This window comes from Geosmithia morbida (assembly GCF_012550715.1).
Source record: "Geosmithia morbida isolate 1262 chromosome Unknown scaffold_8, whole genome shotgun sequence".
NCBI classification, from domain to species: Eukaryota; Fungi; Ascomycota; class Sordariomycetes; order Hypocreales; family Bionectriaceae; genus Geosmithia; species Geosmithia morbida.
Window position 1 is genome coordinate 380,552 of NW_023336195.1, and position 15,861 is coordinate 396,412.

Sequence of the window (15,861 nt, forward strand, 5' to 3'; positions counted from 1 at the left end):
GTAGATGGCGTGCTTGATGGCGTAGCTTGCGACTACCACCCATCAGCACCCAACACAGCATCTTCAATTCCAGTATTACCACCATTAGAAATCAATCTACTTGTATTGACGAGTGTTGTTGAGACTGTTGGTCAGATTCACCATGATATGAAGGGACAGCCCTTCCACCCATCCTGTATCGTCCTCAAAGTCCCACCTCCAAAGTCCATCCCACCAGCATCCAGCCAAGTCTATTCGTAAATATCGACAACTTGATTCAAAGAACGATTTCTCACTTCCACTGGTATCTCTCTGCAAGATGGGTTCTGTATCATCTTATGAGGACCCCAAGGCCGTGTTGGGAAATGACAAGTTTGAACAAGACACCCGAATTGCCGTCATAGGCGCCGGGGTCAGCGGCATTGCCACGGCAGGCCACCTACTCAAGCTTGGGGCCAACGTGTCAGTGTTTGAGCGGTCCAGTGTGTCTTCCGGGGTCTGGCACTTTGACTCCCGGGTCACGAACAGCCCTTCATATCCTAGCGAGACGCCCTCCGCCGGTGACTACAAGACCTCAAGCCCCGGGCAGTTCTCTCTAGAGAAGCAGAAGCAGAGAGGAAAATCCGGCAGTCATCCACTCGACTCTTCGGACCCTACAGAACTTCAGGTGGCCTTCTCACCTCCGGGCCCTTGCTACGCAGGGCTCAAGAACAATGTCCCCACCACTCTAATGTACAGCACCCTGGGGCCGTGGCCCGACGGGACTCCGGATTTCACAGAGCATGGGAATCTTGAAAAGTACCTCCAGGGTCTGAGCTCAAAAAGTGGCGTTGACGACGTCACACTGTTCAATACCCGGGTGGAAGCCGCCAAGAAGTCGGCAGATGGGAAAACGTGGGATCTAAGAACGGTCACGCTTCTCAAGGGTGAAGGAGAACCTCGACTAATTGAAAGGAATTGGACGTTTGACGCGCTGGTCGTGGCCAGCGGCCACTACAATCTTCCTCGGGTGCCGACACTGCCAGGACTCTCCGAGTGGAAAGCTTCGTTCCCATCGCGAGTCATCCATTCCAAGGAGTACCGGTATGCGGAGACCTTTCGGGACAAGAACATCCTCATCGTTGGCGGAGGCACATCTGCAATGGACGTGTGCCGTGAGACTCATGAGCACGCCAAAAGCGTGACACAAAGCACTAGAGACGGCGAGTTCGACCTTCCAGCATCCATACTGCCCGAATCTGTGAAGCGAGTAGGCGCCATCGATAGCTTCGTCACGACGACGACAGCAACAAACGGATCTTCTGAACTCGCCCCAAGTGACCATCTACCCGGATATGTCTTGCTGAAAGACGGAACAAAGCTTACCGACATCGATCACGTCATCCTGGCGACAGGATACATCAACTCCTATCCCTTCCTCTCGCAATTCCACGCCGACAATACACCAATCGACGCAGCGACCCGAGATATCCTGGTGACGGCGGAGGGCAGCATGATCCATAACCTATACAAGGACATATTCTACACCGAGGACCCGTCTCTATCATTCGTCGGCGTCCCCTACTACAGTGCGACGTTTTCCCTGTTCGACTTCCAGGCACAAGTTGTGGCTCGGATTCTCACTGGAAAGAGCCGCCTTCCCGACTTGGAAGCTCGGAGACAGGAATACGATACCAAGGTCGCTACCAAGGGCCGCGGGAGGAAGTTTCACAGCCTGGCGGAATCTGGTGCCGAGCTCGCATACGTTGAGGACATTGTCACCTGGGTCAATGACAGCGCGGAGGACTCGACCATTGAACCCGTACCTGGACATACTGAGGAGTGGAAGCATAAGTACGAGCTGATGAAGGAAAAGATGCGGCAGCTTCGCCAGGGTTCTGCTTCGGCTAGATTCCCATGAGCGGGGGCCGTTCATAATCATCGGTTATCTTGTATCTTATCTCTACCTCTAGACAGAGTGTGGTTCTAATGGAGTCATCTAAGCCATCTTATATTAGTGGGGGAAAAAGGAATCAGAACAAAGTAGCCAGCCATATGCTCCTTCTATGATGCCACATCTTGAGAACGTAGCCAACATGCTAATTCACCATGTCGTATTTCTGTTCAAAATGACCGAAATGAAAATTGCCAAAACGACAGCCAGCAAAGCCCCCAATACGAAAGTGTGGTCGAACCCTTCTAGTGTGACAGTGACCGCAGGTGGTAGGTTATCCAGAAATGTCCTGGCCGCCTGTGTCTGGCGCCGTTGCATAACCTTTGACAGTAAATGTTTGTCAACATCGGCAATTTCGACAGTGATGGTGTGCTGAGCCGTCCCCTCGTGGACGTTGTGCTGCACAAGGAGGGTCTGCGCATCCGCGTCGAACGACCACTCGCCATCGCTGAGCGTGACCCGCAACTCATAATTGGAGTAGTGATACTTGGGGATGAATATTTCCGTCGTACGAGCCTTCCCCCCGGTCGCAGCCTTGCCGTTGCTCTCGCTCCGCCACGCAAAGTCGTACCGGAGAGTGCGGTAGTCCCAGACTGACTTCAGGGGCTTGCCAGCTGTCTTGACCGCGTACGGGCGTATGATGACATCTAGCACGCGGCCGCCGCGGTAGAGCTCGTCGTCTTCGTGCTCCCGGTTGCGGTAGTCTGGGAGGATCGGACCCTGTTCGTCGATCTCGTCGCCGTTGATGACAGAGAAGTCTTCCTTGTTCCACCCGTCACCATACTCGACTCGGTTGTGGGGGTTGTAGTTCCACAGAGTGAATCCGGTAAAGTTGCTCTCCATTGCGTCGATGAGCGCATTCATCAGCTGTCTTTGGGCATCGTAGCAGCCTGTCAAGAACGCGAAATTGCCGTTTATATCGTACGAGATACCGACTTCGCCGATGATGGTGGGCACGTTGGTGCCTAGTGACTTGTGTCCGTAGTCGATGATGTTGCCAATCTGCTTCTTGTAGTTCTTGTGAAGACCGCGTACGCCAAAGTACAGCGCTTTGAGGATAAACATGCCCCGGGAAAGTCCCTGAACATTAACGCTCATCCAGGAATGGTGCTTGCTGAACAAGACGTTGAGGTCGTAGAAGTGGGGCGCATATACCATATTATGCGGGCGTTTGCTGTCGATGTATGTCGGGGCAGAATATTTCTGCTCAAGTGGAGAGTCGTTTGTCTCGCCATCCTCAGTCTTCCAAGGCGGCATAAACTCATTGGGTATGGGTTCGATGAATGTGAAGTTGTTCCCCTCACTGCGTGATACTCTGTCCGTAAACTTCTCGATAAAGGGACCATAGAAATCCCGATACCATTCGATTTGTTTGCCTTCTCGTCCGGGTCGATGGTCGCAGTCAAAATAGTCGGGCTTCAGGATGACAGGGGTCTTTTTTTTGTCGTCCCAATCCCAGACGCCGTGAGCTCGCCACACACATTGGCCCATCCCATGCTGCTCAGACACCGAGACTTCTCTTGAATGGGAGAGCCAGGCCGAACGCCCCTGGGGGTCAACCAGGGACCGATGTGAGACGCGGGTTGGGAAAGGCCAGGACTTGACGTAGAAGTCGACAGTTTGGGCGTATCCGCTACCCAGGGCTAGGGCCTGAGCAAACGATGGGTAGTGCCCTATGTGAAGATCTGTTTCGTAATTCCATTGATGGAAGCCGTGCAGATTAATCAACCCCCGATGGGGTTCGTTGATGGGTTCAAATCCAATGCAGGCTTCAAGGCCTCCAACCTCGTCAGCCAGTCTCCCGAATGCCCCAATCATGGCATCCTGGAGATATGTCTGTATGGAGACACGTTCAAAGACGCCGTCCCTAACACGCGGGCACTTCAGTTCCGGTGCCAGGGCGTCTCCGGCCCAGAACAAGGTGGCCATGGTGGAAGCCGCCAGCTTCTGGTAGCCCGAGGGCCATACAAAGGGGCCGCTCGGCTCTTTATCGTTGACAGGAAGTCTTGCCCGCCTCTCCTCGTCAGGCCCATGTACGTACGCCGCACCGGTATCGGTGAAGGCCTCGATGTCGAATCCGGCGGCTCCAAAGGTCCAGCCTGGCGCCCCACTGCCTCCGCTGAATCGGCTCCAAACATCCTGATGAGCGCAGATGAAGCACTTGATGCCATACTGAGGCATAAGCTCAATAAGCTGACGCAGATACGCGATATACTCCAGGTCCAGGTCGGTCGCGGGGTCCGGCCCCGAATGACCAATGGACTCCCAGGTGACCAGGAGACGAATCAATGGCAGGCCCCAAGCCTGCAGGCGACGAAAGTGAAGGGGCGCCTCGTCTATGGGGAAAGGCCTCCCGGTGAACGTGACGGTGCGGTGCTCGTAGAAGCCATCGGTGAGATGAGACAGTCCATTAGGCGTCGTGGGCAGCTTGCTTGCCCCTGAAACGTTGAGGCCCCGCAGCGTAAGAGTGCGGCCATGGCTGTCGACGAAGTTGCCATCATGGATGCGAATGTGGCCTCCCAGGGCGGCTTCCGAGAGATCCTGAGCTCCTAGATTCCCGGGCATATTTGCTGTTCGATCGCTTTGCTCTTAATGTTGGAAGCGTGCAAGTCTCCACCACAACGGATGGCCTCTAGCCCAGTGTTCTGTAGCCCAGCTGTGGCAGGTTTGGAGCTAGCTTAGTAGCCATTACCCTGCAGCTGAGCGATGTCGTCATTTTCATCTGAATTTCTGGCAAGCAGGGCGATTATTGACTACACGTTTGTGGTTTTGGAATCAAGCCTATTTATTACCACTGTCCTTCTTCTTCTTCTTTTTCTTTCTCTGTTTATAGATAAGTAGAATAACATGGTTCGTTCAGGATGTATCATCATTTGAACCTAATGACGTAGTATTATTATTACATGCATAATGGCTACGAAAGTGTACACCCATAGAAATCACGGTATCACGGCGGCACTTTTCTGCGACCAGCCTGCTGCGTTATTAGCCAGCCCCAGTTATGATTTCAATATAGACGTATTAGATATGAGGTTTATAGACAGGTAGGGGAAGGGTTTTTGCGATTTTCAATCAACTGCTATGATGTCCTCCGTAACCTTCTTGGAAAAGAACGAAGCTGAATTACTCCGTAGCATACTAATCACGTGGCAATCAAAGTATAGTAGCCATGAGCTTCTTTTCTTGTCGCTTAGTGTAAAAGGGATAATTTCGGTATCGGTACTTAGCTCTATTATGCTTTCCTAAGGGGAGTAATGTTCTTTTCAGGACACATAAATATAGTAGCAGTGAGATACATATGTGTCGCTTGAGGAGTGCCGAAGTGCGTCGGGTTTAAGTAAGACGGAAGCCCTGTCTGTCGCTTTCGGATAATACTTATTAAGTGGCTCCTTCCCGCTTCGGTACCCGTGGAATGCGAGAGTGGTCAGACATAGGAAATACCACATCCACACCTCATTCATTGCGCATCCAGCGCTTCACTTACCTACAGATATTGATCTTCACACACCAGTATCCTTGCTCCTTCTCGCTACTTTCTCTTCACGGTGGCCAACTTTTTCTGGAAGTCAGCCACTGACGCTCGGAGCGGCACCGGCCCCCAGCGTCTACCAGAGACCATGGCGAATGGCTCAAAGTCGCCGACGCTTACGCCTCAATTCTGCTTCGCAACGAGCGCCGTCCGAGGTAGGGCCTCCTGCGTTACCATGTCCCTCAATACCTTTTGTCGCATATGTGCCTGACATTGAGAGATTCTATAGACTTCTTGCGCATATCACGGTCAGCCATCGATGACTCTATTACCCAGAATCTCAACGCCCTCGTTACGCCCGCACGCGCAGGCTTCGATCCTTCATCGACACAGTATCGCACCCCGAAATCGAATACGAGGGAGGTCGATCCACAAGCCTGTCAATACTTCAAGGACAAGGTGCTCTTCCCGTCATGGGAGTCCCGAAGGGACGTCCTGTACTACTGCGGAGTTGTTGCGGCGAGCCCGGACCCGGATGATCCCGATGCTATGCTAAGAGAGATGGAAAAGGAAGAGAACAGCCAACGGATGGTTGACGAGCGACTCGACCCGTACTCGAGCAGGTTCTTCCCCCGGGAGGCTCGGACAGAGACACTGGCTGCCATTATCCGTCAGGAAACCCAAGTGGAAAACATTGTTAGAACCAAGACTTGGACCACGGTTCAACAAAGATGCGGCGGCAACGGCGACAGCTGGGAACAAGCCGCTTCTCGATGGAGAGAGTCTCAAAAGACCATCAGATCATGACCTGATCCTGTAGGGCGCAGGGTATGATACACATCATGTACAAGTATAATAACCGTCAATAGCATAGATATTGTTGAAATTAATGGACCAGACACCGCTGGGTATATATCTTAAGCAGTCACGCCCCATGGACTGGCCAGAACGTCATCATCAACAACAGTCACAGTGGCAGTGGGGAGCATTATTACAAGAAAAGTATTAAAACTAAGTATTACGAGCAATGTACATACTTCCGTCTCCGTAAGCATCGTGAACTGGAGAAGTGGAACATCCGAGGATCCGCCGATCATAACGTTCAAGATGAGACGGTTCTGGTCCGATAAACATTTTGCTTAACTTTTCAGTAGAAAGGCTGGAAGGTTCCTCTGAGATAATTGGTTTCCAAGTCCCAAGGTTCATGGTCGTTCAAAGAGGGGATCAGTACGGGATAGACGCTCGTTCCTTGAGTCCTTGGGTCGAAAGCACCCCTCACTAACCGGGCCCTTTAAACCTCCCCCACCCCACCAAACGAAAAGACAAGAAGCCGACGGAGCTGCAGAACGGACGGAGCCTTGGCATAAGTCAGTCAGCCCGCCCCACGAGACAGACGTTATCCGTGTCGCCGACAAAGTATCTGATCTAGAAGCATCGCGGCCATCGTTTGGACTTGAAAAAAAGGCAATCCGTCGCCTGGGAGCCGACTCCGAAAATTTTGCCACCGAGATCGAACTCGAACCGTACGAGAGCGTGTTCCGCCTTCGACCGTTGCCCGACCATGCCTCAACCGCTCAACTCCAAGGACCAGGCGAATTTTCGCGCTGTCGTCCGTGCCTACGAGGAGAAACAGTTCAAGCGCGGTATCAAGACGGCCGATGCGATCCTCAAGAAGAACCCCAAGCATGGCGACACTATGGCCATGAAGGCCTTAATCCTCATGGCCCAAGGCAAAACAGACGAGGCCTTTGCGCTCGGCAAGGAGGCCCTGACGGCCGACATGAAGTCGCACATCTGCTGGCACGTTTACGGCCTGCTATATCGCACCAATAAGAACTTCGAGGAGGCCATCAAGGCCTACAAGTTTGCCCTCAGACTCGAACCCGACACGCCCCAGATCCAGAGGGACCTGGCTATCCTCCAGATTCACACTCGCGACTTTGCTGGCTATATCCAGACACGACAGACAATGCTGCAGGCCCGTCCGCAGCTGCGTCAGAGCTGGACCGCCCTCTCAATTGCCCACCACCTCTCAGGCAACCTGGCCGAGGCCGAGAACGTCCTCACCACCTACGAGGGCACCCTCAAGACCACCCCGTCCCGTTACGACCTCGAGCACTCTGAGGCCATCCTGTACAAGAACACCCTCATTGCCGAGCAGGGCGACTACCAGCGTGCCCTCGAGCACCTTGATGGTGCCGCCAAGCACAGCCTTGACCGCCTGGCCGTCCTCGAGTACCGCGCTCAGTACCTTGCCCAGCTCGACCGCCAAGAGGAGGCTGCCAAAGCCTACCGCGTGCTCATCGACCGTAATCCTGATCGCCAGGACTACTACGAGAAGCTTATCGGTGCGCTTGGAATCGCCGAGACCGACATCAAGGCTCGCAAGGCCGTCTATGACGAGTATGCTGAAAAGTACCCTCGTTGCGACGCTGCCCGTCGCGTGCCTCTCGATTTTCTTACCGGTAAGTACAAATCACACACGCTAAGGAGGGACACGAAGCCAGGCCGTGCGGTTCAAAAGGTATATCCATAGCACAGTTTTGACTAATACAGATACCGCAGGTGACGAGTTCAAGTCGGCCGCCGAGGCCTACGTGACTCTGATGTTCAACAAGGGTGTCCCCTCTACGTTTGCCAACCTCAAGCACCTGTACTCGGACGATTTCAAGAAGGAGGCTCTTGCTGAGCTGGTCAAGAAATACCTCCAGTCGCAAACGGCCGGCTCCGATAGCAAGGACCAAGGCGAGGCCGCCGCGCTTTACTACTTGGCTCAACACTACAACTATTACATGAGCCGTGACCTGACTAAGGCCATGGAGTACGTGGAAAGGGCCATCGAGAAGGACCCCAAGAGCGTAGAATTCAGCATGACCAAGGCCCGGATAACGAAGCATACGGGAAACATTGCCAAGGCGGCTGAACAGATGGATTATGCGCGCACCCTGGACCCCAAGGACCGATACATCAACAGCAAGGCCGCGAAGTACCATCTCCGCAACAACGACAGCGAGAAGGGTCTCAAGACCGTCGGCTTGTTCACCCGCCAAGACACTGTCGGTGGGCCCTTGGCCGATCTGCTGGACATGCAGTGTATTTGGTTCCTGACTGAGGACGGCGAGGCCCTTTCCAGGTCGGGTAACATCGGCATGGCTCTGAAGAGGCTACATGCCGTGGCCAACATATTCGACGTCTGGGAGGAGGACCAATTTGACTTCCACAGCTTCTCGCTCCGCAAGGGTCAGATCCGCGCGTACGTCGACATGATACGGTGGGAGGACCACGTGCGCGACCACCCGTTCTACGCGCGCGCCGCCCTCAACGCCATCGACATCTACCTCAAGCTCGCCGACAAGGCGTCAACCAATGGAGTCAACGGCGCCAACGGCGACAGCGCCGAGGACGCCCTTGAGAAGAAGAAAGCTGTCAAGAAGGCCAAGAAGGAGCAGCAGCGCTTGGAGCGCGAGGCCGCTGAGAAGCAGGCCAAGCAGGACCCCAACAAGGCCGTCCAGGCCAATGGCGAGGCCAAGAAGCCCGATGAGGACCCCCTGGGCCTGAAGCTCGCTGCGACAGAGCAGCCCTTGGAGGAGGCTACCAAGCTCCTCGAGCCTCTGCTGGAGGTCTGTCCCGAGAGCATTGCAGCCCAGCACGCCGGTTTCGAGGTGTACCTACGTCGCAGTAAGCCTTTTCCTTCCTTCTTCCCCCCTCTCCCTTTTTACTTTTAGCTGACAAAAACAAAACACTAGGCAAATACCTTTTGGCACTCCGCTGCCTCAACGCCGCCACAGTGATTGACCCCGACAGCCCCAAGGTACACGAGCAGAAAGTCGCCCTCCGCGACGCGCTGAACAAGGCTACCGACCTCCCTTCCAAGGTGGCCGAGGTGGTCAAGGCCGAGTTCAAGTCTCTCGACCCGTCGACTGACCTAGCCAAATATAACGCCAACTTCCAGTCCCAGAACAGCAAGAGCCCGTGCCATGTGCTAGCCGCCATCCGTACCAAGAGGACGCTGGGTGAGGACAAGGCCAAGTGCGACAAGGAGGTCACGGCCATGCTGGACCTACCCACCGTCGAGTTCGAGGACGCCATTAATGCGCTCGAGACGCTCAAGCGCTGGGGAAGCCCCGAGATCGACAACTTCAAGAAGACCGCCCTGGCCAAGTGGCCCGATGTGACGCGGCTTGCATGAGTCTCCTACACGACTCAATGTGACCATATATGGCTAGAAATGTATATGAGGGCTCTTACCGCTGATTGTAATCGTTCCTTGTATGTTTTTCCCCCGCTATTGATGGGAAGAGGGAGAAGAAAAGAAACCAAAAATTCAATACAAAAGTTAAATCATGTATCAAATTTTGCATCGCCATGGCAGGGTGTGAATAGATGCGGGGTGTCGTCAATCCTTGTGCCTTGTAAATGTGTATGGCCTTACGACAAATTGGTACAACATCTTTTTGGTATTCCAGAAAAGAAGTCTTAACATCTAGATAAAGCCAGAAGTGCAGCACTAAGAACCAAGGTAGACTAGAAAAAAATAAAAATAAAATAAAAAGAGGAAACGCCGAAGTAATGCTAACTAATGTCCGTAGTCTAGCGACAAGTAAGGGGAAAAAAAGAACAAGACGCTTCACTCGACATAATCAACCAAGCCCAATATATCCAGCTCCGTCTTGACAATCTGCTCGAACTCGTCCCTCTGAATACCCGAGCTGCGCGACAGCAGGAACAAGCTGCGGATACTGCGTGAGATGTGCTTCTTGACGCCAAACTCGTTCTGGCCCTGGCGTCCGGCCTGCTCCTCTAGACGAGCCACGAGCTTCTGCGACTCATTGGAGCTAGCGCTCGACTCGGGCCGCGGGTGCGCAAGCTCGTAGTTGGAATTTTCTCCGTTCATGTGTGACTTGCCGCTGCCGCCGTTGGTACGGGCCGCATCTGTATCAGCACCGGCATCGCTGAGAAGAGCAGCTGTCGAGGCTGAGTCCAACCCCTCATCAGGATCGTGGTTGTCCATGGCTGGTTGGACACTGTCGTATTGCGAGAAATACTCGTCCTCCGTGGTCGCACTATTATTTGCACGAGCTGCCGAGGCGCGGGGTGCAGGGGAGGCTTTCGGCCCAGGAGTGTGGCTGGGTGTAGCGTCGTACTGCGCCCAGTAGGCGTCCTCACTGTCTTCCTTTTCCTCGTTGTGACTGGTGGCGCCGTTGTTGACGGTGGTAGTACCAGTAGGAGCGGCTTTGTTGTTGCTGTTGTCTTTCTTGTAATCCTCAAACTGCTCTTCTGCCTCGGCAATGGAAGCAGACCCGCCAAATATGGCAAATGGCTCCTGTCCGTCCGTCACGTTGACCTCGCCGACGCGCCAGCCATCGCCGCCGTCCGGGTCATTAATGCAGTATACGAGACGGAAGACGAGCCCCACATCACGCATGACCACGAGGGCCTGGAGGGTTTCGGCATCTATGCGACGATAGCGCGTCTCGGAGTCATAGTCCCAGTCGACTTCGGTCTCTCCAGACACGGGATGGGGCTCGAGGGCGCTGCTAGACGCCGCCTTTGCGAGTTGCGGGGCCTTAGACGAGTCGTAGCATAGCAGACGCAGCCACGGCTCAGAGCTAGACGCCGAGAGGAACTGTACACGCTGACGGAGAATGGGTGACAGAAGAGGTAGGATGCCAATGGCCGGTTCGGTCGAGACAGCAGCGGCGGCGAGGGCAGGCAGCACAGGCGTCAAGAGTGCGGCCAGGTCTGGGGGTGTGTTGGCCATTGTAACTATCGGCTGTAAGTGTGGTGTAGAATCTTGACTCGACGCTTCGATAGGCTGGTTCTTCGGATAGTGGTCGTAGTTTTCCTTTGAGGTGGGAGGAGGTAGTGTAACAATTTGAGGGTTCGGCGAATTCCCAATGCGTATCAGACCTAGTCGTCACATGTGTCTTCCAGCCTTCAAAATCAGCAGGATAAGGATGCCCCACGTTGCGATGCGGGGCTCTTGTCACCAGGTAACAATAGTAATATAATACTGTATTATATATACAACGAAGAACCACCGAACATAATTGAGATTGAGAAGGAAAACTTTACAAATTGGAAAGAGCAAGACATATATAGAGCGGAGAAGAGAGGAGGAAATGAAGCAAAAGAGGAGCGGGGAGAGAGGACATGGGGAAAGCTGTCCCCCGCAAAGTAGCCTACAAGCTACGGACGACCGGAGAGCTACAGCCTACGTAAGGCGAATTATTAGGCATATTATCACCGGAGAAAAGCTAACCCCCACAATTATACCCAGGGGCCGTGCCTGAGCGAGTTTCGCTGTTTGTCAGCGCCTTGCGCTACTTACGCAGTGCGTTGGTTGGTGGTTCCTACCTGTGGTTCTTCCCCTGTCTCTGGTCTCTTGCACTCCCAATTACGGAGCTGTTTTCTCTGCACATTACACTCATTGCTTTCTCCGTATATGTGTGTTTGTTCTTTGTGTTTGTAACTGTCTGGTACGTCGAATGCATCTCGGTTTTTCCAGGTTTTTCAAGGTTTATCCTTTCCCTTTGTTCTTCTTTTTGAAGTTGTTCCCGTACTCTATTTCTATTTTCAGCTACTCCCGGCCCCCGAAGCATTCCAGCTGCAGCGTAGCCCCGGGCTTTCCGATATCGCCCCTTTGCACTGGCATTGCCTCACGACAGCCCGACATTAGATGCCACCCCCCTCACTTTACTGCCCCCCTCTCTGGCAACTTGGAGGAATGCCTTCTTATGATGCTCCGACTGTCCGCATAATGGACACGGACCGTCAAGTAGTGCTGCTGGGAGGAAATGAAGCGCGGCGCAGACCCGTCACAGCTACGAGAACTGACTCTGGCCTCGAGATCAATGGTATGAAGAGGCCCCATGATAAGCTCTGCGGCTCTCTGGACGTGCTGACCCATAACTCTTTTGTTTCGGCAGACTATGGAATAAAGACATTGATTCCCTACTATAACATCCTCTGGGTCGAGGCCACCAGCGAGACCCTGACCATCGATTATGTCGCCGATACGAACAGAAACCCCGCCAGGGTCGACAAACAATCCTGGTCCATCCCCAATTCCCACTTGGCCGACATCGTGGAGACCTTCTCTGCAGAGCTCTTATCCAGCGCGTATGGGAAGGCCAAGCGAGCCAAAAGTGCGTACGTGCTGCTGAACCCCAACTCGGGTCCCGGCGGTGCCGTAAGAAAATGGCAGACCGAAGCTAAGCCCTTGTTTGACGCCGCCAGGATGACGCTGAACGTGGTCACTCTGACACGGGGTGGTGAGGCGACGGACCTGGTAGAGAAGATGGACCTGGACAAGTACGACACCGTTGTTGCCTGCTCAGGCGATGGTACGCCCCACGAGATCTTCAATGGGCTGGGTAAGAGGCCCGACGCCGTCAAGGCCCTGAATAAGGTGGCCATCAGCCACATTCCCTGCGGCTCCGGCAACGCCATGGCCCTCAACCTGTATGGTTCCAACAGGCCTGCCCTGGCCGCCCTGGGAATCATTAAAGGCGTCGTGACGCCCCTTGACCTCGTCTGCATCACCCAGGGCCCGCGGCGCTTCCTGTCCTTCCTGTCCCAGGCGCTGGGTATCGTGGCCGAGAGTGACTTGGGCACTGAGAACTGGCGCTGGATGGGCGCCAAGAGATTCGAGCTCGGGTTGTTGACCCGGGTCTACCAGAAGAAGTGCTACCCATTTGACCTCGCCGTCAAGGTCGAGATTCCGGACAAGGAGAGCATCAAAGTACATTACAAAAAGTACATTACCAAGGTCCGACAGCCTGACACTCCCGGCAACAGCACCGATACTACTGCAGCTGCCGCAGAGACAGGGACTTTCAGCGAGGAAAGCGTCGAGTCCGAGCTGGATAGCAACCAGGGTCTCCCAAAGCTCAAGCACGGGACTGTACAAGATGAACTGGATAACCAGGAGTGGGAACTTGTCCCATATGACAAGATTGGCAACTTCTATTGCGGAAACGTAGGGATCCTCCTTTCCCCCTCCCCTGGGAATTGACAGAATGTGTGAGAATTGACGTTGCGCAGTTGGCATACATGGCCCCCGACGCCAACTTCTTTCCGGGTGCCTTACCCTCGGATGGCTTAATGGATCTTGTCATGATTGAGGGCGACCTTCCGACCATAAAGGCTACAAAGACACTCCTCGCTGTCGAGTCGAACAAGTTTTTCAACCTGCCTCAGGTGCAGTACAAGAAGATCTCTGCCTACCGCATAATCCCGCGCGACCAGGAAGACGGCTACATCAGTATCGACGGGGAGAAAGTCCCCTTTGAGCCCTTTCAGGCAGAAGTGTACAAGGGCTTGGGGAGAGTGCTGTCCAAGGGTGGCACATTTGAGGCTGAAGGCCCCATTGGATGGGAAGAGGCTCCCCTCGAAATCGAAGAAGCCACGGTACCAGATGCGGCAGCACCAGAGGATGCGAGCGGCGAGACTTAGAGGACAGGAACAACAGAATGTCCTGACTGTATAGGTGAGCTCTGTAAGTAGAGCTTGGGAGAACATTAGATATCGGTAGACGTTTTGGAAAGCATGATCAAGCGTTTTCATAGAAGTTGTTACAGTAGATAGATAGTGTTGGACAGGGAGGATGGGCTTTTGATGAATGATACCCCTTAGACAATGTACGATATTGGAATGACAAAGTCCCCGTATTATTCTCTTGGAAACAAAAAGCCGACCTCCTGGAAGGACCTTCCACCACCCACACTTTTGTGTTTCTTTGATGATGCGACGCGCGGGGCAGCTTTTAGTTCCTTACTTACTGCCCCACCAAAAATACGACCAAGCGCGCGTACGCCTCACGGCTCAACATCTAATACAACTCAGTCATCATCCTCAGTTCCCGATGGGCCCAAACATTCGAGAATTCAGTGTCATGGTCACCAGTCCTCATATCCATCCAAAGGTAATCGGCATTCGCCATTAACCCATATCACACACCGCGCTCGGCCTAGAATGTCGCACAGAGCGGGAAGAGCGGGGAGAATGGGGCCTTGGGGTAGGCTCAAACCCGTGGAGCTGGATCCCCTAGAGAGCATGGGATTACCGTCTAAGGGCGACAAGAGGTACGTACGATATTATCGCCAGTGCTCCAGCCGTGATGCGGAATCCCTTATTCGTTCTAACATACGTACCACACCAGGCTCCTCGATGAAAGAACACAGGAGCAATACTACACCACCATCATACAGCGGTACATGTCGTTCTGCAACGATGCGGGGAAGAGGGATGAGCTCCTGCGGCTATTCGAGTCGCTGAGTATTGACGGCGCAGGTTCAAGATATGCAGCGGCAGCATCCACAGCAGCATCTGCAGTGGCACCGAACCTGGGTAGTCACGAGGGGGGTCGGGCAATCCAGGAGGCAGTGGAGAGGCTGCAGAGCCCGGCCAACACGCTCCCTCTGTCGCAAGTCATGATGGCGCTTAGGAAGCTGCGGGAGGGCATGGTGGCATCAAAGCGCATCGATGATTTCGCTGTGCAGGCGTACTTGTTCTGCATCCGCCTCTCTGTCATGGTCAAGCAGCCCGAGTCGTACCACGCAGCCATCCTCTACCTGCTGCGTCACCTGCACCCTTTATGTCCGCTCACGTCACTCGAGTTGCAGGAGGTGGTGAGCTACCTAGTCCTCGATACGGCATGCCGGCGCGGCGACCTGGGCGAGGCGTACTGGCTCCGGCGCGAGCATCGCCTACGTGATCCCCAGGTCGACGCCGTGTTGCGCGCCCTCGCCCACGACAACTGGATCAGCTTCCACCGCCTCAAGTTCCAGGTTGACGGCCACCGGGCCAGGTTACTCGACTTCGCCGACGGGGATCTGCGCTCCCGCACCCTCAAGGCTTTCGGGAGAAGCTATTTCACCGTTGAGAGGAGGTTTCTCGAGTCCGCCACCGACGCTTCCTGGGACCATCTGACTACCAAGGATGGCGTGGGGTGGGAGTTGGACGGAGACAAGGTGGTGATCCGTAGAGTCAGAGCCAGATGACACTGTCGTCGCCACTTTGGTTGCTTGTTTTTTTTTTTTTTTTTTTTTTTTTTTTGCCTTTTTCAGGAGTATGTATAATTCTACATTAAGCATTGTTTGCGGGCGGAAGTGTGCCTTGCAGTCATTCCCCGTCTTCATCTCTGTCTTTGTTCGTCGTTTCCGATGGAGAACAAAGTCTGACGTTTCCGATGGAGAACAGAGTCTGACATTGTTTACTCTGAGGGATAAGTGCAAACTCCTTCCATTCCTCCCTATTATTCTTTACTCTGTTCTACGCGCCATTCGACATGGTATTTCCAGTCAATAAATCCTCACTCACCTCTCTGAATATATATGAATGGCACGGTACCGCTTCATTGTCCCTTCTTGATGGCCCAATGGAGGGCCATTCTTCACACGACTGGATATCATACTACGCACTCTCACGCCTTTTGGTTTCCGTCCCTGCGAGGGACGCATGTCAGGCATTCGCATTT

The 15,861-nt window shown here is 53.8% G+C and overlaps 6 protein-coding genes across 6 annotated transcripts; 4 read left to right on the plus strand and 2 right to left on the minus strand.

Annotated features, from left to right (window-relative positions):
* Positions 1 to 298: 298 nt before the first annotated feature.
* On the plus strand, positions 299 to 1,879 carry GMORB2_7352 (Flavin-binding monooxygenase-like; the record flags this gene model as incomplete). The annotated part of the gene is made up of 1 exon (XM_035469317.1): positions 299 to 1,879. One exon carries the CDS (start codon positions 299 to 301, stop codon positions 1,877 to 1,879), a length of 1,581 nt encoding a protein of 526 aa, XP_035321012.1.
* A 183-nt stretch (positions 1,880 to 2,062) lies between these two features.
* Positions 2,063 to 4,477, minus strand: GMORB2_7353 (Cellulase (glycosyl hydrolase family 5); the record flags this gene model as incomplete). The annotated part of the gene is made up of 1 exon (XM_035469318.1): positions 2,063 to 4,477. One exon carries the CDS (start codon positions 4,475 to 4,477, stop codon positions 2,063 to 2,065), a length of 2,415 nt encoding a protein of 804 aa, XP_035321013.1.
* Positions 4,478 to 5,529: 1,052 nt separating this feature from the next.
* GMORB2_7354 (Caffeine-induced death protein 2) lies at positions 5,530 to 6,188 on the plus strand (the record flags this gene model as incomplete). Its single annotated transcript, XM_035469319.1, has 2 exons — positions 5,530 to 5,596; positions 5,671 to 6,188. 2 exons carry the CDS (start codon positions 5,530 to 5,532, stop codon positions 6,186 to 6,188), a joined length of 585 nt encoding a protein of 194 aa, XP_035321014.1.
* A 754-nt stretch (positions 6,189 to 6,942) lies between these two features.
* Positions 6,943 to 9,570, plus strand: GMORB2_7355 (N-alpha-acetyltransferase 15/16, NatA auxiliary subunit; the record flags this gene model as incomplete). The annotated part of the gene is made up of 3 exons (XM_035469320.1): positions 6,943 to 7,846; positions 7,947 to 9,059; positions 9,128 to 9,570. 3 exons carry the CDS (start codon positions 6,943 to 6,945, stop codon positions 9,568 to 9,570), a joined length of 2,460 nt encoding a protein of 819 aa, XP_035321015.1.
* Positions 9,571 to 10,008: 438 nt separating this feature from the next.
* On the minus strand, positions 10,009 to 11,142 carry GMORB2_7356 (uncharacterized protein; the record flags this gene model as incomplete). Its single annotated transcript, XM_035469321.1, has 1 exon — positions 10,009 to 11,142. The coding sequence occupies one exon, from the start codon at positions 11,140 to 11,142 to the stop codon at positions 10,009 to 10,011; it is 1,134 nt and encodes a 377-aa protein (XP_035321016.1).
* A 999-nt stretch (positions 11,143 to 12,141) lies between these two features.
* On the plus strand, positions 12,142 to 15,385 carry GMORB2_7357 (sphingosine kinase; the record flags this gene model as incomplete). The annotated part of the gene is made up of 5 exons (XM_035469322.1): positions 12,142 to 13,362; positions 13,428 to 13,793; positions 13,873 to 13,881; positions 14,457 to 14,467; positions 14,545 to 15,385. The coding sequence occupies 5 exons, from the start codon at positions 12,142 to 12,144 to the stop codon at positions 15,383 to 15,385; spliced, it is 2,448 nt and encodes an 815-aa protein (XP_035321017.1).
* Positions 15,386 to 15,861: the final 476 nt, after the last annotated feature.